Source organism: Nymphalis io, chromosome 15 (assembly GCF_905147045.1).
Source record: "Nymphalis io chromosome 15, ilAglIoxx1.1, whole genome shotgun sequence".
NCBI classification, from domain to species: domain Eukaryota; kingdom Metazoa; phylum Arthropoda; class Insecta; order Lepidoptera; family Nymphalidae; genus Nymphalis; species Nymphalis io.
This window is the reverse complement of record NC_065902.1, coordinates 3,751,604-3,772,227: the sequence shown is the minus strand read 5'-3', so window position 1 is coordinate 3,772,227 and position 20,624 is coordinate 3,751,604. Positions and strand designations below refer to the sequence as shown.

The window sequence follows — 20,624 nt, the reverse complement described above, 5'->3', positions numbered from 1 at the left end:
TAATGTACTAACTTAATACCTACGCGAAAGTAATTTATGACATCATCTATGTATGTGTGTTTTACTAGTTTCAAGAATAGAATTGTATATTTTTAGTAGTAGACACAGACCGAAAATAAAACGTCATCCATTATTTCCATACGCTTTTGTTGTACGAGTACCAACTTTTTTTAATTTACAATTCTATCTACACTACAGCAAAATACTGTTTTTCCTATTACATGATACGATACCCTTAAAAATAAAATGGTATCACGGGCTCGAACAGATTGAATACTTCAAAAGTATTTCTTAATTCCAAACAGTTCTTCAGATCTGCTTAAGCTCACAGTCGTAGTTGTCTTGTATTTCAGTGATCTTGTAAACTGTTCAACGTAATCACTCCGCTCTTCCCGCATGGAGATACTAAAGTATCTTATACATCTAAAATCTTTTCCTAGAATCAATCCATCCACCAGGTGAACCGGATAAAACTGGTTAAGTAGTTTCTAACATTATAACAGACGGATCACTTTCGTTACATGACGTGCAATGATTATATTTTCATGTTTCATTCATTCATTCATCATATTATATATATATTATTATATACGTATTAAAAAAAAAACATGAAAACGGTGATTTATTTAATACATATTAATAATATGATAAATAAAGTAGTTGGTATTATCGTACAATTTTGACGACAAAAGGGGTAAAAAGGTGTCCTTAACACAAATCGTTGGTCCAAATTTGACCTTAGAAAGTTACATTGAAATATTCGACTATTTTTACAATTACAAAGACTAATTTTACAAGCATTAAACAAAAACAAAATTATTTGTTTAACAAATATCTTTATTAATGTCCATGAAGTAGTTGTTACACACTCACCATTGAAACCAAAAAAAAAACTAATAAGTTGGCAAAACTTAGGTTGTAGAGCTTAACTCTAAAGTTAAAGTTATGGTTTTTTGCAGAAATTAATCGCCTACTCTACTATATTGCCAACGTCTACAATATCGTCAACTCACATCACGAACAAAAGTGAGGAGCAAGAACACGGGTAGTCTATAAAGATAACGTGTCTGATTGAACTAAATACAGCATCTACGAGTGGGGCGGGCTTAAACTGGGTAAGGCAGAGTGCCTTGCCTAGCACTGCAAAATCTGCAACTGCAGCCGTGTTGCGATTTCTAGAGCGCGGACGTTTCCAGTACAATATAAAAAAAACAAACTTTAAACTCTTTCGGAACTGCTTCGACGCGTGTACTTTAGCAATAAAAAATAAGAACCTAATTAAATAAAACATTTTGTAATCTTACGTTTAAATAAAATATGTAAATGTTTATTTTATCGATAGATCCACGTGTATATTTATGTATTTCTTGGTTCATATTTATACCCGAGCATGTCCTGTAGTACAGTATTCGATCTTACGTCGACAAAACAAATAAACAAGCACTGATTATTACACATTCTCTAGCACGCACAAAACATTTTATCTCTATTGTGGGTGCGGCAGTGATACAGCTTAAGAAATGTTTTTTTTAAATATTATTACGTAAGGTCTATCGCTACGAACACAAAAACGCTCATTTAAAAAACAATGATAATTATGAAAGCAATTAAATCAATAACTTATATATTTTAGGGTAATATTTGAAATTTGTTAATATTTATTTTGTTTCGAAACAAAACATGCGTAAAATGGAATTAATATATTCTCACCGCTACCTAATATATGAAAAAGATTAGAGCATGTTTCAAGGCTGTATAGTGGAATACATTTACCTTTTCCGAGAAGAACATATAATATGAAATAAAAAAATTGATTATGTCAAATCAGTAAAGTCCAAATCTTTTATTTAATTTCGACATTTTTGGATAAGTTCTTACATTTTTTTACTCAAAGATTAATTTCATATTATCTTTTTATAGATTATAATAATTCTACAAGTATAAGGTGAGCAAATAACATTTATATCAAAGCTTTTAATTTGTATAATTAAAAATTTATCAACTGTATAATAATAATGTATAAAAATAGACATTCAATAAAATTGATTATTAAGCTGAGCTCAGCAATAATATTATGAGTATATAGTAGGTGTATACATACATGGCTTCCAATGCTGAAAGTTTTCCTTCTCGTCCAGACAGTCAATGTATCAATAATCTTTTTGTATCAATGATAAAGAAACACGAACTTTTCGATCGGAATATTCAAACAAAATTCATGAGCACATTAAGCTCCTAAATATAATAACCCTCGAACATTATCTATCGTATATTTCTAACAAAGTTTCTATATTTTTTTTGTTAAAGTTAAAAAAGATATACTTTAAAAAAACATTTTTATTCTCATTATCAAATACCAGTGACGGCAGTTATTTCCAAAGTATAACCAACCGCGAAAGATAACTGGATGAGATGCAATCCATAATTACCGGAGAGTATTCAGGTGTAGAACCGAATTCAATAGCTAACAAATAAACTCTGAAGAGAATGACTTGACAGTAAAACAACAACTTTTTATTGGGCTGACCCGAAATATATATAAACCCTCGGGATCTGCAGCCTTGGAAAGCTAGCCTTGACCAACAAGGCATTTAACACATAATAAATCATTGTCAAATAACATAAATCAGGAATAATAATAGTTATATAACGTAAAAAATTCAATTCTCACGATAGCCATAAACTGTAGCCACCACAATGATGGATAGATAAAAATTTAAATTAGGCCAGCCGTTTCCAAATAAACAGTCGCTTGTTTAGTCAAATAAAGAGAGAAAAGACTTCTATTATATTTTTTAGAACAGAATAAACCTTCCCACGTGTGTGAAAACCACAAATATTTATTTGACGCTTTCAAAACGCGTTTATTTTGTGCTTTTCTCAAAAATAACTAAAATGTACCAGATGTTTTAATTCTCATGCATATTTTTATAGCATTATAAAATCCGCCTATTTCTTATTCAAACAGAATATACGTAAAATATATTATGTTATTTTTATTTTGTACCTTTGTTATCAATTAAAAATAATTCGAATTAGATTAATGTATGATTTTCTTGAGCATTTTTATGTACTAGTTAGTACTACTATCTACTATTATATACCTGTAGAATACATTCATTTTCCAAACCGGTTTTAAAATGACGGTTCAAAGACTTGCTTCTTGTAAGAGCATACTTCAATGAAGTTCATTTTAATTTTCATTTTGATGGTTAACAGCTGCTGGTTTTAATATGCAACGCTACGAATCGCTACACCTCCTACGAAAATAGAATACAATTAAAGTTTTCTTTATTTTAATAAAACAGTCTAATATCATTATAAATCGTGTATTTAGGGTTAATTAGAATACAGTAATGAAGTTTTTTTTTAATTAAAAACGTGTTATAAAAAGTAATAAGAAATTTAATTTAGTTATTAAATTAAAGTAATATGACAGCCCGTAAAATAATATCCCACTGCTGGGCTATGTCTCATCTCATTTAGAGAACGTTTTAATTTCACCACGCTGCTCAAATTTAAGTTAGATATCTTAATCATATTTCTTATTACTTCTTGAGTTTAAGCCAACGTACTATGCATGCCGCTATCACTTCCACGTAACAAATGTAAATTATTTATGTACATACATAACAGTAAATTTTAGTCATTTGAATTTAGTTAGTGTCGGCAAGTTTACTCTAAAAACATATAAAGCTATGTACACCTACTTAAATATGTATAACAATTTTGTGCAACGTACACCGCTGCATATAAAATGAATTATTTGAAAAATATAGAGGCCTAACCAATGTTAAAAATAATAAATAATTCTAACAACTTAAATAGCTTTTAAAATGAACAGATTAAGTTTTATATTCATTTAGCGATTTCATATTTCAGCTCTATTTTAGTATTTATTTTAGTATTTATATCAATAAATTTTATGAATTAGCAAAAAGTTAAAAATATTCTGGACTGTGACTTGCCCGATTTGCCCTGGCCTATTGCGTACGAATTATTTATTTAAGATGTCAACAGATAGTATAATGAATTAAAGTAAAATTTATTTTATTTTAAATAAAATAAGCGCTAATAATTCCCTTATAAGAAACTAAATTTGTTAATAAATGATGGCAACACTCGTGAACGACAGCTAGAGACCGAAGGTCTCCAAAGATTATTTATTCAAATTCCTTGTATGAGCTCTAACGACGAAAATTTTCTACACTTTCATGTAATTTTATTAAGTTTTCCACTTTCTTCACTTAAGAGTTTTATATTTTACTCAATTAAATTTACTGAAAATAGTGTAAAATTCAAAATATATTACCTAGTATCTAAGCATATTTTTCCTAAAAACCTACATTCAATAAGACATTTAATAAAAAAAAATATGAACAAGATTACGTTAATTGATTCTAATATTTATGTCCACAAGAACAATGTTTTCTTCTCAAAATGTATGAAAATTTTATCAATGAAACTGCGAACATTTGACGTTATGACGTTACGTTTGTACGTTATACTCATGAATGTTAAAATTCCTTTTTTTCATAAAAATTCCAATTAATGTATAGACGAGCACGTGCTATCCACTCTTGCTCTTATTGATTCGACAATATCACGTGTCGTTCGACTGCTTTTACACGTATAGTGCTTGTTAAAATTTCCATATGGATTACATTACACCTTAGTACAAAGCTAAGCTTGTCTAGATAATACGTGCACGGTATAAGGTCTCAGCGTCCATCGATACAGTTATCGTATCAGGTCAGGTATCCCTGTTATGTAAGACAGGTTTAAGTTATTTATATTGTCACACCTTGATAATATCCAAATAAACTGGTAGAAGATTTTTTTTAAATGTAACGTTTTCTCCTCGAAGCGTTTATTTTAATTGCTTGATTTATTAACAATAACTTAAATGTCAGTTTTCTGTTTGTGTTTACGCCTTAAACTCATTCATTAATTCATTGTTGATTTTTTATTCTATCCGTCAAAACGACACCGATATTCGAAATTCAAGATACGAAATACGAATCCAAGGGTTTTAATCGACTCCATAATTACCTTATGATCTCATAATTAGTGATTATTTTCATGTCTGTTTTCTATACAAACGTTATACATATATCATATCTTGTATACCATTATTAGTTTACCTTTATTAGTTTTAGTTCGGGGATAATATCTGAGTCAGTGCTTCTCAGAAGTCCCCGACAATGCTATTCTGTAAAAACATTCGCATTGTCAAACAGGTTTCTTATAGGCAAGCGTGCTACATCTTAGACCGTGTCGATACTTAACATCAGGCAAGTCAACGGTCAAACGCTGGCCTATTAATTGTAAAAAAAAATTGTATTTCACTCGTTAAATGTTGAAAACCGATTAACAGTGATACGGTATCTTGTCCTTCAATAAAAGTTTAAAGACATTAAGGCAATCTGCATGTTAGTTTTTCCACATGTTTATCCAAACTTTCTCCTTAAGAAAATATAAGAAAATATTTCCTTTTCCATTTTTATGTCATACCAAGAGCTTGGAATTTTTGTAAAGGTAAAACGTATAGTAAAGCTAAGTTTTTATATTAAACTAGTATAACTGATTGGTAAATTGATATATTTATGACAATATATATAAAATAAACATACATTGTATATTGCCAGAGATATACCGTGCTCTCTAATTTTTTTTTTTCATAAGTCTTAAAAAATTGGTGTAATTTGTAGCTACTTAAAAGAAGCCTTTCTTTTGTATATATTATTTGGGTAATTTTAAGGCCTTTTGTAACCGACAGAATTGATGTAAAAGGCCTGACATCCGCAATAAAAAAACCTACTGTTAATATGATCGCGTGGGCATTATACATGCATAAGCATGCGAGTGTGGGGGGGTGAGAAAATACAAGCTCCATAAGAAAATTTTACAAGACATAAACATGAAATTCATTAATTCCTTGAATTCTTCAGTTCACTGTTAAATTTATTTCTTTATCATCATTTTATGCGCACTTCGTTGAAATTGAGTTAATAGCAAATTATAAAATATTATTAACAAATACGTATAAAAAATTCATCCTCAACATCATTTTCTTGCCAGAATGGTATTTATAAGAAAGCGGCATGATAGGTTATAAGTGTATATAGTGTATATTTAACAAAAATTCCGCCTACTGCTATTTGTTTTTCGGATCGTGAACAAAACTTTGAAATTTCAGTTTATGCATGTAAATAATATCAATCGACTCTGAAGACAAAAAATAAACTATTTCTTGCAACTTTGTTTAAAATATATAATTATATGTATGCATTGATAAATTCTCTCTGTAATAAAACTTTAAGTAAATTAGCCGTCTATTAAATTAATTATTAATTTTAAATTAAAACTAAGAAAGGTAAAAAATCGTTTGTAAATATACGATTTTTAAGATAAAATCAAAAGAGCACTTGAGTGGAATATTTTTGACGTATAATTTTCTCGTCGTTTAGTAACATTATATTTTATTGGCACGTGGATTGAAGATCGATTATCGATATAATCTTACCTAAAGCTCGAGTATGTGATGAGTGGGTGATACCTACACAGACGGGCTTAAGCAAGGCTAAGGCCTTGTACCAAGTAAATGTACTTTATTTGTAATTTCAGGTAATCGTGATCATGAAGATGTCGTGATTATGTAATATATATAATATTATTACATCTGTACAAAACTTGGTACATCTACATTTGATTGTGAAGATTGTGTTATGTGCTACGTATGTAACTGTTTCGGTTGGACTTTGGATTTGTTTCAAAGGTAAGAAAAACATACTCCAATCCCATCCCAAACATCCAAATCCCCATACATCCAAATCTGTCCAGACATTTAAAAACTATTGCAAAATAAACTTAACACTATTGCACTCCTTTTTTCGGCAGTCGTATAATAAAGCTTCATGAAACATTGACTTCGAAATTATTGTGATGTAATCTAAAAACAATTTCACAAAGACAAAAGTAACAATAATAAAAAAATATAGCCTATTCCAACCACAAGACGAATCAAGAGAAATAAACAACTTTGACATTAAACTGACTAATTGATCGAGTTCTTGAATAATATATGGTTTTTATTATGGATTCGCGAAAAAATGTCTATAAATATCGGCAAAGTTGTTATCGAAACTTTGAAAGTAAAATTAAAATTGACATAAGTAGTTGGAATAGTGTTGTATAATAACTAAAGATACATTAATCAAGAACTGACTGTAGTGCATAATATAGCTTAGCAAGTCGCATGGAAGGCTTGTTTATCTTACTCCTTCGATTGGAATATGCTATAATAAGATTAATAACAAACTCCCACACCAACATATAATATAGATATTCTACAATTATTTTACTACTTATATGATTGGCAGGTTAGTTTAGTTTGAAATTAGTTGTTTTTCGTAAAATGTCATGATCATTTTTCCCGGTTCCAACCTTCGAGTATTTCGGCAATTAAAATATATGAATTTGTTAGTGATTCTCTCAAACTGAATTAGTCTTAGTTTTAAGCCTTTTTTATTTTATTTAGCGTGTAACGATGAGGCCGACATATAGGCTGCCTATAAAGGTCCTTTAAAAATAAAAGATTAAAAGTGTTTTAACAATTACATTGGTATTTATTTTATGTACTAAATCAGGGCGCTAACGTTCTGCCTCTCGTGTTGGTTGGCATACGCCGTGTGCTGCGGGCTATTAATTGCATCCATGGCTGGCATCGCTTACGGTTACAACTATTGCGTGGCAGAGTTCGTAACATTTACAAGTAAATATTTCATTCATCATCACGATGAAAACAAAAGTCATTCATAGCTCCCGTATATTGAACGCGAATATAAGTTTTGTATGATAAAATAATATTACTAATAATAATGCTAGCACTGAGTCGGATACTAAATGCTGATTATTATTTCTATTTTATTTAATAACAATAACACCATTATATCCACTTTAATAACAATCTAGCAAAGCAAGACTTTGAATGTATCGCCAACAGATTATATTTATATAAATACATACTTTATATGTAAAGTAACCATTAAAGTCCGCGCGGTTACTATGTTCTAAAAACGTTTCGTTTTGCGTAAGAACAATAAAATTGTAGTAAGCATTGCAGAAATATCAGTCACTTTCGTACATTTACCCTAATCCTTTATTCTTAGTATTCTGTGTAGTATTATCCTGTATAATGACTGAAAATATACTTTATTGCATTATGAATGCAGATTCTATTCTATCCGAGAAAAAGCGGCAATAAACTAAGTAGTTATTCTTTGGTAATATTTCAAACACAATGTTCTGTGAATCAAAACAGTTAAATTTATATATATTCTGCCGGAAAGAAAACAAGTTATAACTCCAACCCTTATTTATTATTGTTTTCTTAACATAATATGACATAACATTTGTTCATGACATAACGTATATTTGGTAAAATAAGTTCTGTTTAATGACAGGGAACGATGTAAAAGTTTACATGCGAAGAGGACAATTTAACGATAAGCCAAGTATATTCCAGCCAAAAAGAAGAATGGGCGACGATGAAGATGGTAAGTTTATTACTACTGTTTTTTTAAATATATTAATAATAAGTTGTTAAGCTAAGTTTTATTTGTTATTTCTGGTGTTTCTAGTAAGCTTATTTGTCAGAGTATTTTGATCTTTATACAAATATATAGAGCACACGATCGCATGAAAAACATATATTTAAAAATTTAATATTATAAATTGAAGGCTTTTTAGCCAACCATACTGTTATCCCGAAATAATGGGAAAGTATAGTCTTAATAAATTTATGGACAATCGATAAAGGTATTTTCCTATAGTTACCTGTTGCCAGTCATTAATATCCAGATTTTTAATACGTAAATATCGATATTGATATTGATAATGTTATATCAACATTCAAAGTACTGCGCTATAGGTGCACACAACAGACGCGAAGCGACACACTAGTTTATATGGCACTTATATTTTATTTAACAAAATTTATTTGAACATGCAAATAAAATTAATAAAAATTGAATACAATGGTTTACTTAATCGTATATTTTCTTTGGCACTATTAGAAGTAAATATTCAAATAAGTTTTATTTTTACTAATGGTAGGGTTTTGTGCAAGCTCGTCTGGGTAGGTACCACCCACTCATCAGATATTCTACCGCAAAACAGCCGTATTTAGTATTGTTGCGTTACGGTTTAAAGGGTGAGTGAGCCAGTTTTATTACAGGCACAAGGGACATAAACCTTCGTTCCCAAGGTTGGTGGCGATATAAGCGATGGTTAATATTTCTTACATCTACGGGCGTTGGTGACCACTTACCAGGTGGCCAATATGCTCGTCCGCCTACTTTTTCTATAAAAAATAAAAATAAATCTTTATTTTAGCCTTAATATTATAAAAAATGTATATTGCAGACTTTCCAATTAACCTGATTGATGACTATAAACAAGAAGTGCAATCAAACGATGAAGCAGCAATGTCAAATAAATGGATGCAAGATCAAGATACAAGAAAGTACGCTGAAAGGCTAACAAAGTATTTAGAACGCCCTAAAACATTAATCGAAACGAACGAACAATCTATAAGTTCTAAGGTAAACCTACAAAATACTTACGTTTGAATGGAATTAAGAAGATACGTCCAAACGTTCTGATTTAACTCGTAGATAACTGAAAGTCTAAATATAGCTTAGGAAATAATCACTCAATAATCAACGCTTTGGCCATGGCCGCCGTTATCGCGAGAGACAAGCCAAATGTGTGGGAAATATTCTAACTCTCATAATCCAATGGCACGGCAAATCCAACATAACTGGAAAAGGTTCAGGCGCAGGACACACAACACATTAACGCGCTTTCCGAGGCACGGATGTGTAAATACTACAAATTTACAGATTCCGGACTGCTACTAAAATACCCTTACAGGAAACCCCAATAACCTTTTGGTGGCCGACATATCCCGAATTTTACCCCAGGTTTTCGAGACAGCTGGCCACCAGATCTAGCACATTATAATTATCAATATTCGAAACAAAGGCAAAAGTTCAAACCAAAATTAAAATGGTGTTGGAATATAAAATATACGTTGTTCCAAAAATTATATAAAACGGTAGTATAAAAAAGTTAGTAAGTTTAAAATAATCATTTATACAGATGTTTTTTTTTTCATAGGAACCAAACAATATTTTACCAATACTTCCAACTCAGCACCTATTAGTAACATATCCAACAGTTTCCACGACATTATGGCAAAGTGGGTCTAGAGAGATTTTAAGAAAAATGTTCGACCCAGTGTTACGACCAATAGTAACTGATTCAGATAAAGAGAGTTATTACGATAACAAAGTGCAAAGAGCTCTTGGTAGTGTACTTACGAAACTAAAAACAACTGAAGAGGAAGACGCAGGTGCTATAGACGAGTCTCTGGGTATTAGATTACGAAAAGAAGACAATCCAAAAAGGTTCTATAATTAAATTTACTATTATATAATCAGTAACACCCTGTCAATGTCCCACTGCCGGTCTAAGGCCTTTCTTCCTTTTTGAGGAGGCTTGGAGCTTACTCCACCACGCTGCTCCAATGCAGGTTGTTGGAATACACATGTGGCAGAATTTCAGTAAAATTAGACACATGCAGGTTTTGTCACGATATTTTCCTTCACCGTCAAGCACGAGATGAATCATAATCGCAAATTAAGCACATAAAAATTCAGCTCAGATTCACGCGTTCTTACCACTGGCTTCATCATCTATAATATAAACAATAGTTTATTAGTAATTGTTCAAACGATCTAGTTAGTAATAACTAATTATTATATTGTATAATATTGTAAGGTAGAAGCTTATTCTTTTAATATTATGAACATACGAGATCATCTTCTAGGTTAAAATAATGGTTAATAATCCCTAAACAGGTTGTATCGAGTAAATACATCATAAAAAATACCAAAATAAATTATATACAAAATAAATAATTTTATATTAGGTGCATTTACCATTTTAAAGTTTGGAAATAAGATGACTATTCAAATCACTAACAAATACAATAATTTAAAAGTCATAGAAAATATATTGTAAATAAATGTAACATATTTTATAAGAAAATATAATTTATTTTACTTTATATTTCAGCGAACCGATAAATATAAGACATTGGAAAACAACATCGAAGCCCAAAAATTTGGACTATTCTACAGATGTAGACGAAGAAATTATTTACAAATCTATTTAAAATAAGAAATGTATAAATATTTTATTTGTCATAGTTCTCTTATTTAAATACTTTACCTACAAATTACAGATATGTATCAAATATAAATTAACCAGAGTATAATGTTGATTATAATGTATAAAAAATTGTGCATCGTAGCATTTTGGAAACATTTACATAACCCATAAAATGACGAAGTATTACAAACTTAATTGATAAAAATATGGTATTTATGTGCATATACAAGTTTGTATTGTACGTCGTAGAGTCCAGACGTCACCTTTATTTAATATGAATGTGTGCCTGTTGACTTCCTTCTGTTATTTGTATTCATGGGTATCTGGATTCCTTAACCGGTCTGGATAGTACTATTCGACCAGTCTGTTCATAATTGGGTCATCTCTATTTCGGATCGGAGTGGTTTTATTCATAAGTGTTTCAGCGCCTTCGCTGTCGTCGATGTAGTTCTTAAATATTCAAATCATCACTGCGTCATATAATTTCCGATTTAGCCGATAAATGGGTTTTTGGCCTGGGATACCTCAGCTCTCAGAAAAAACTTAACGATGTTCAAGTATTAAAAACTTACATTTATTTGTTTAATCATTTATTTATTTACTTGATAATAAATTATTAGCAACTCAACGAGATGAGATTGAGAAAGCACTTTATTTTTAATGTCAATTAATATACAATGTTGCTTGTGTAGAGTTTTTTCTGCTAATCAAACCACCCGAGTGCTACAGGAGCATCATGTGAGGGTGGTGCATTTTTTCTACATTGAACATTAACATCATTTAACTTCTGCGCTGGTTTATGTGAGTCATTTGAACTTTTGTATTGAAGGTATTTACTTGACAAATGTTCTTTCAGGACTTTAGGTAGTTTGTTTAGTAAGTAGCCATTAAGAAATGCGCTAGCAGCTCTTCGATCCTTTGTATACTTTTCCAGTTCAACTAGAGAGAATTCTATTTTTCTGAAAGTATATTATGCGTAATGAGACAAACATATATGCATGTTGGCGCAAAAAATAAGTCATCTCAATATTGAGTTCCTTATTAGAAGAAAGCGAAGTCAGGTTGGCGCCAATTCCGGTCGTTGAGAAAATGTGTTCCTGGCGTCTCCCTAGTAACACAATATAAAAATAAACGGTTGACGTAACGTTGTAACAGCGTATTTAAAAAAAAAATGTTTTCTTATTTACATAAAATAGCATTTATAGTAAGTCGAGATATATTTATATATCTCAACTAATATTATGATATTATTTTAAATTTTTTATCGTAAATTTTTCGCCACTTCTAAAATTATATCGTCCATTCCACCTGTCCTGTCAGGAACGCATGCTCTTAGCGACCGGATATAAGTGTAAAGTATTTATGTGACATGCATTAAATATTCTTGTAAAATGTTAATTCTATACATTACCTCCAATTAAAAACTTTAAAGGTCGATTCAGACGTTTCCAAGTCAATTTCAACATTAACTGTAGTATCTATTATTTCAGCTACAAATTCGTGTTCTCCTTTAATAGTGATATTTTCAAATAAAAGACTTCCTTTAACCTGTAAAAGATTCTGCATTTAACCTAAAATAATCAATTTTATGACGTCAAAATATTGTCTTAGTAGTAACACCCTGTAAATGTCCCACAGCTGGACTAAGACCCGCTCTTCTTAATATTAGAAGATTTTGGAGTTCATTCCACCATGCTGTTCTAACGTGGTTCAGTGTATACATACATTATAAACACAAATTAAGCACATAAAAATTCAGTAGCGTTTGCTCGGAATTGAACCTGCAATACTCGATTGAGATTCACGTCTTCTTACCACTGGGCTATCTCGGGTACACTATATAAATGAATGTCTTACAGTAATGGAATTAAATCTGAAAGCCTCTGCTATCAACGGCGACTGCAACTTGAAAGGGCCACCAGTATGAGAGGAATATAGTGTATCCAAGCCATGTAAAGCTATCTTATGTAGTAAAACTCGATCCCAGTGTGATTCACCATTATACTGAAATAAATATGAGGGGCTTAATGTCGGGTTCAAACTTGGTTTGCACCGGATATCATATTCACTTCTGCCAAAAGTGAGCTACTAATATCCACTTATATTGTTATCCGAAATATCAGTACCTATTGTATGTTCCTGTGCTTGGATTTAAAGATCTTGTGGCTAAACTAAATACACACAAGTAATATAATAATCAAGGCGTTTACATAAAAACCTTATGTATTTTCTTATCCATTGAAATAAAATGGCAGAAAATATTCAATCAAATCAATAATAAAACTATATTTTATTGAAGTAGGCTCTTATAAGCTTTTAAATCAGTAATTCAATTACACTATTAAAAATTGCATGTAAAGCTGGAACAGATTCGAAATTCACTGGTGGTAGGGCTTTGTGCAAGCTCGTCTGGGTAGGTACCACCCACTCATTAGATATTCTACCGCAAAACAGCAATACTTGATATTGTTGTGTTCCGGTTTGAAGGGTGAGTGAGCCAGTGTAATTACAGGCACAAGGGACATAAAATCTTAGTTCCCAAGGTTGGTGGCGCATTGGCTGTAAGCGATGGTTGACATTTCTTACAATGCCAATGTCTAAGGGCGTTTGGTGACCACTTACCATCAGGTGGCCCATATGCTCGTCCAGCTTCCTATTCTATAAAAAATAATAATAATAATAATACCAAGAACCAGTAAAAAAACATAGAAATTACTCTCGTTTTTTAAGTCTTTTTTTGTAATCTTTATATATCCCACTAGTTTAATGTAAATATCCTGCCAAGAATATGGCTATACTGCACAGAAGATATTAAAGTACTCAATGGTGTGTTAAAGCATAAGTGCACTCTCATAATCTGATGGGATAGCCAATTGAATAAGACTGGAGAGAGTTCGGGTACATGACCTACGGCCTTACGTGCTTTCTGAGGCTACCATGCCTCCATATGTTATCGCTGCAAATACTGAGGACTTCGAATGCTACTGAAAATATCGCTACTCTTTATTTATCCGATCCGGGGCTTAAACCCAGGACCTTGGGATTTATAACCTTTTGACCAAACCACATTCCCAAGGGAGTCTCGAGCTATAAGGTCATAAAAAGACTCACATATTACCACAAACCCGATTTTTTTACCGTAACATTCCGTGACGTTTCTACTGGCTCCAATTCAGCAGTTTCTTCGTTTAGGTGTATGGTTAAATTATTAAGGTTTCGAGCTAATTCTGACATATTTTTTGACACCATTTTAAATACATCGTCTTGATATTCACTGCAACCAAAATCAAATCATTAATGGAACAGTCTATAATAAAGCATATCAATTTTGTAAAATGTTTTTGATAGTTCCTGTAATATGTCTTATTATAATTAACTATAACGCATACAGAAATAATTACCGAAATTTGACCAAGTGATCGCCAAATATGACTGACGTATTTATATAAGAAAATACAGCTGCTTGAAGTTTCGGCATCAATTCTTCACGTATTGGTTTTGATAACAAGATTTCCAATTGTTTACCTTAAAGTAGTATATTAAATATATGAAAGTAATCCAGGTATACCAGGTTTCTTAATATCAAAAACTTACCCTGGCTCTTTGAAAAATATGGCGCTATAACTGGTAGTTTCCCATGACCATAACGAATAGGAGATATCTGAAATGATTTACAACATTAGTATCTTCTAACTGTGACGTAACAATGAAACTCATCTATAGCCTATTCCAATATCCAATGGAAGGCAGGAGAAGTAAAGACAAATAAACAAATTTGACATTGAAGTGATGTGATATTATTGGTGGAGGTCTAAAATAATCGATGGTATTTGTGAAATAACGTTTAATATGGATTTGTTATCAGAACTCGGATATATATATATATATCGGATGGATATGATATATATATCTAAGTTGTGTATATCTTTTCTCCTACGGAATAACTATATAATAATAACTAACTAAACTTAACTGTAATCGATAATTTAAAAACTATATTTACCTCGACACTAAATCTGCAGTCTCGTACTTGGAACGTGTCGTGGCCTAATGTTACCGATTGGCCGCTCAGTTTGGCTATAGTATAGCCGACTAATGTACAATCATCGGCGACGACACTGAAAGATAACAATAATTAAATAGTCTCTCCGATTTAAATATAGATTTATTTCATATACATATATTTTATTCGGGCTTCAAAAGCGATCGTTTCACATTAAAATTAGTTCATATTGTGACAATGATGAAAGCGCATATTTTCCATGTACGAAATGATTTGTCTTTATAATCCGTCGTTTCAGAACTATCGAAACGTTGAATCAATAATGCACATGTTGATGATAAAGAAAACATTGGGAGGAAGCAATAAAAATTAATACAATTTTTTAAGTTTTGACTTCTGGCGCCTGTCTCCTTTTTCTTCTATAATATATTAATCGAATGAGCATACCGTAAACGCATGAATACATAAAAGTTTGTTTTCCATGATTATATGATATGTGAGAACGCGATAATATGATTGCTCGCTCGAATCACAACGTTCGAACGTTTTGTTTAAGACCAATGCTAAGTAACACTACGTAATTTTTTCTCGTGCTACCCGAATAAAATAGATTAAATTTGTAATTATAAAAATTGATCACCCGAAATGTATAAGGAAATATTATATGATCTTAACCGTATTATTTGGTTCATAAAGACATTCACTTACGCCAGCTGTCCTACGTTTTCTACTTCCTCGAAAGTAAATGGTGATTTTTTGTATCTATCTAGACCTTCAACATGTAGAATATCCGATTCATTCCTGAATACCAGATAACCAGTAACCATTATCATCTTGCTAAGACCAGCCTCCAGCCGCAGGACGTTAGACGCGAGCGCGAATGTTACCTCCGGCATGGTGAGATGAGGTAAGCCAGTGAGGGACATTTCTAATAACAACCTATAATAGACAAATATATGTTTGTATTCAAGTATTACATGATAAATATTATCAAAAATAAAACCATTGGTACCATTTTTACATGACGGCGCGAGCGGCGGTCGTCCAAGGTCGCAAACTTGGAATATTATTTACAACACTAAACTCTAATCTGAGAAATCTCTAGAAGTCTCATTGACATTTTGAAAGTCAAACTGACTGGAGTATAAATTATATGTTTACCATATTAAGTCTCTGTACTGGTTCATATGGTTACATATCATCACTGAATCAGTTACTTACTACCAAAAAATTAAGATTTTTACTTGTATTTTGGTTTAATATGAAGTGAGTGATTTAGCAATTTGACTATGATATCTAAGTACGTAATGTCTTACACATCATAGGGATGCACTGATTGTTTAAAAATTGGTTTTTATTTATTTATTTATTTATTTATTTAACACTTTTTGCACAACATATACATAAAATGAGAGAAGTAGGAAACAATCAAAGAAAAAGAAAATAAAAAATGGTGCGCAAAGGCGGTCTTATCGCTTATAGCGATCTCTAACAGACAACCTTTGGTGAAAGAATTTTGTAAGAGAACAGGTAAGTGCATTTACATATAAAAAGGAGATACTAAATATTTAATAGACTACACATATCTACATCCCACTAACCACATATACATACATACATACACACACATACACATATACATTCATACAAATATATATATATATATACATACACATATATAATTATTACTTAGCATATACATATTATATATAATTATAGAGTATAAAATTATATATAGATAAATTATAAACCACATACTATTTCATACATATATACATACCTTACTTGGAAATGGACAAATAATAGCTTTTCAAGCGGTATTTAAAAATACTCAATGAATTCGACTGCCGAATATCTGTAGGCAGTGCATTCCAAAGTTTGATGGTTTTTGCAGTAAAAGAGTTACTGTAGGTTTGTGTCCGGCTGCAGGGAGTAACTAGCTTATTATCATCCGAAGAACGCAGGTTGTGTGCGCTGTCGCAACCAAGAAATTTAAAGCGTTCTTTAAGGTAAGATGGTGTGTGATCGATATAAATAATAGAGTAGAGAAGAGATAAGGCGTGTAGATTTCTTCGTAGTCTGATTGGCAGCCACTTTAACTGAGACCGATACTCAGAGACATGATCAAACTTTCGCAGGCCAAAAATAAATCTTATGGCTATATTTTGCAGCCGTTCTAATTTATTTAGGAGGTCTTCAGTTAAATCCATGTAGCAGACATCAGCATAGTCCAGTATTGGTAACAGGAACGTATTAGCTAAACTGATCTTTGCCTTGATAGGCAATAGGTTTTTCCATCGCCTTAAGAAACCAATGATAGCGAAAATCTTACGACTCATTTCAGTGATTTGAGGTACCCAGGAAAAGGAAGCATCAAGAAGTAGTCCAAGATTTCTAACAGTCTCTTGCATGTGTAATATTTGGCCCTCAAATAAGATTGGAGGTAGATGTTTAACTTGGACCCTCGTCAGAAGCTTATGACTGCCAAATATAGCCACTGGCGACTTGCTCGGGTTCACTTTGAGACCGTAAGATTTACACCATTCGGATATCTTTGCCAAATCATGATTCAAGGTTGCAGCTGCCTCATCGATACTGTCTAAAGGAGCGGTAACGTAAATTTGTAGATCATCAGCATATAGATGATAAGAGGAGGAAATAAGTGAAGAGAGAGTATTAATGAATATAGAAAAGAGAAGAGGAGAGAGCACACCACCTTGCGGGACACCGGAAGGAATATCTAGATAGGATGAATATTTATTATTAGCCATTATGCATTGCTGTCGGTTAAACAGATAAGAGTGGAACCATTCAATGACAGTAGAATCTATGCTTAGCGATCTTAGGATTGCCAAGCATATGTCATAGTCGATGTTATTAAAGGCATTTGAAAAGTCAAGGAGAGCTAGTACAGTCACGGATTTGTTATCAATACCCTGGCGAATGTCATCACATACCTTAACAAGAGCTGTAACTGTACTATGGCCTAATCTAAACCCAGATTGAAAAGGGCACAGGATTTTATTAATAGTGAGGAATTGGTTTAGTTGAGAGTGAACAACACGCTCTAACACCTTTGAAAGAAATGGAAGAACAGAAATAGGTCTAAAATGAGAAGGAAGCAAAGGATTGGAAACTTTAGGAATAGGAATCACGAGAGCTTTACGCCATACAGAAGGAAAGGCACCATGTAATAAAGAATAGTTAAATGTATGGCATAAAGTAGGCAATATACTGTTAAGGGTAAGAAGTATAAGTTTTCGACTAATTCCGTCACAACCGATTGCATCAGATTTGATGCATAGGATGTGTTTTTTTAATTCTCCCATGGTAACAGGACTGAATTGGAAAGGAGGATAGCCAGGGATTGGCAAGGAATGGAGATAGTTGAGTGTGATGGATTTGTACTGATTGTTTAGAGAGGAAGAGGAAATAAAGTGTTTATTAAGATCATCGAGATTGAAATTGGCAGGAAACGTTTCTCGCTGACGCCCTCTGAATGATCTCAAAAACTGCCATATCCTAGATGTTCCGCTTTTTTCGATAGCATTAGTAATAAACTTACGCTGAGCATCACGACAAAGCATACTGCAACGATTTCGCAGCTGCTTATATTTTAAAAGGTTATCGTTCGTCGCATTTCTTTTGTATCTAGCTTTCGCAGCATTACGCTTTGCCATGAGTGCTTTAATGTCCTGAGTTAGCCAAGGAGCCGGTAGGTGCTTAAGCTTGATAGGTCTTAAAGGGGCATGTACATCCAATAGATCATTTAATAGGGAATTAAATATACTCATTTTATCGTCTATTGAGTTGGCATTATATATTGCGGTCCAGTCGATATTGTTTAGATCAGCCATAAAATTGGGAGTATTCAAATTCTGGTAATTTCGCCGCATGACTATGGTGGGCTTAGCCCGCGGAGGTCGTATCCTATAGGATAAATAAATTAAGTCATGGTAAGAAAAGGCTTCAGCGGGAAGCTGACCATGCGCATCAACATGACTAGGCGAGGAAACAACCATTAAGTCCAACAGCGATGGCAAACAATTCGGAAAAAAATGAGTTGCGTTCGTATGAAGTACATTAAGGTTACAGCTATTAATTATATTTTTACTAGATTCTCTGGCAGTATCAGATTTATTCTTTGGGCGTAAGTGATCTCTTGCCATCAGACTCATTTGTTCGTCTGTATTCCTATATTTTTTTCAAATAGATTGGCAGACGGGCAAATCCACGGGCTCATCAAGGTGTAATGGGTGGGTGATATCTACACAGACAGACTTTCGCAAATCCCTACCACCAATTATTACTAAGTAACACCAAGTTAATAAATAAAATAATGCTATGGGATTATTTATTGGTAAATAAAATGATACACTTATACTCACAAGTTAACTACATTATCGTTTAAAAAAAAACCATCGGATACTCGAAGCGAATCCGCTGAACGTCTCACATACACATTCATACTTTTATGACCAAAATTGTCCTTCAACGCCTGTAACAAGAAACCTATGAGTACAATGCCTGTTGTATAACTAGACTTAATTTGATACTAGCTGACAAAAATATCTAAAATATAATATTTTCTATTCAACTAACCAAGAGTATAGCGTTCTCGAAGGACTTCCTATGTGTCTGCCAGTCTATTTGAAAAGCCTTAAATACATCTGCAAAAGAAATAAGCCATTTTGGTATATTTTTAATAAATAATATATCGTTTATATATTTTTACTGTATTATAAATCGATAATTTAATTCGGTTTACGTATCTTGGAACACTTCTTATGACAAACTTCTTATGAGAATCATAAATTTAAAAAGGTCAATAGTAGATAGTGTATGAAGTTTATACCTCTTCCGTATTTTCCGTAAGTATTTTATTTTTTATTTTATTTATTTTATTATTATTGTTTTATTTGTCACTCGGTTTAATTAAGCAACAATAAAAAAACGGACTTTTTAAAATATGTGTAAATATACGCTTCAAATAAAACGTTAACAATATCCAATAAAAATATCTAATAAAAGTGAGTTGAACTCAATGCAAAAATAATCACAAAAATTTGTTCATAAAATAGTTACGCATAAATAAACACGACTCGAAAACCTTCTCTTTCTTTGAAGTCGGTTAAAATTAACACTCAATACGTCAATATAATTCCTTACCGCTTTTAAAATAATTGGATATTTTTTCATTTATGGATGCAGAGTCGCTCATAATACATGTTATTAACAGAAAAAATAATCTCTTCGACATTGTTGTACAAAGAAGAAAGCGAACAAGATGCTAAATAATGATTTCAAGAATTTTAATTAAAAGTACAATAAAGCTACTGATTAGAAAACAAATTCATAATTCCAATGAATGTTAAATTATACA

At 31.9% G+C, this 20,624-nt stretch overlaps 2 protein-coding genes across 3 annotated transcripts; one reads left to right on the top strand and one right to left on the bottom strand.

The window, feature by feature from the left end:
• Window positions 1-1,859: 1,859 nt before the first annotated feature.
• LOC126773928 (uncharacterized) lies at window positions 1,860-11,242 on the top strand. Its single transcript, XM_050495188.1, has 7 exons — window positions 1,860-1,945; window positions 6,628-6,778; window positions 7,650-7,774; window positions 8,466-8,558; window positions 9,427-9,605; window positions 10,183-10,472; window positions 11,143-11,242. Exons 2-7 carry the CDS (start codon window positions 6,729-6,731, stop codon window positions 11,240-11,242), a joined length of 837 nt encoding a protein of 278 aa, XP_050351145.1. The 5' UTR covers window positions 1,860-1,945; window positions 6,628-6,728.
• A 77-nt stretch (window positions 11,243-11,319) lies between these two features.
• On the bottom strand, window positions 11,320-20,585 carry LOC126773642 (uncharacterized). 2 transcript variants are annotated; one of them, XM_050494644.1, is made up of 11 exons: window positions 20,411-20,585; window positions 19,844-19,911; window positions 19,630-19,739; window positions 15,950-16,180; window positions 15,242-15,356; window positions 14,833-14,899; window positions 14,640-14,763; window positions 14,377-14,512; window positions 13,096-13,242; window positions 12,650-12,786; window positions 11,320-12,197 (listed from the first exon to the last, which is right to left on the bottom strand). In XM_050494644.1, exons 1-11 carry the CDS (start codon window positions 20,499-20,501, stop codon window positions 11,942-11,944), a joined length of 1,482 nt encoding a protein of 493 aa, XP_050350601.1. In that variant the 5' UTR covers window positions 20,502-20,585; the 3' UTR covers window positions 11,320-11,941. The 2 variants fall into 2 exon arrangements, with proteins under 2 accessions (XP_050350601.1, XP_050350602.1); XM_050494645.1 differs by lacking the exons at window positions 19,630-19,739; window positions 19,844-19,911 and having other exon boundaries at window positions 20,411-20,584.
• Between the last annotated feature and the right edge of the window lie 39 nt (window positions 20,586-20,624).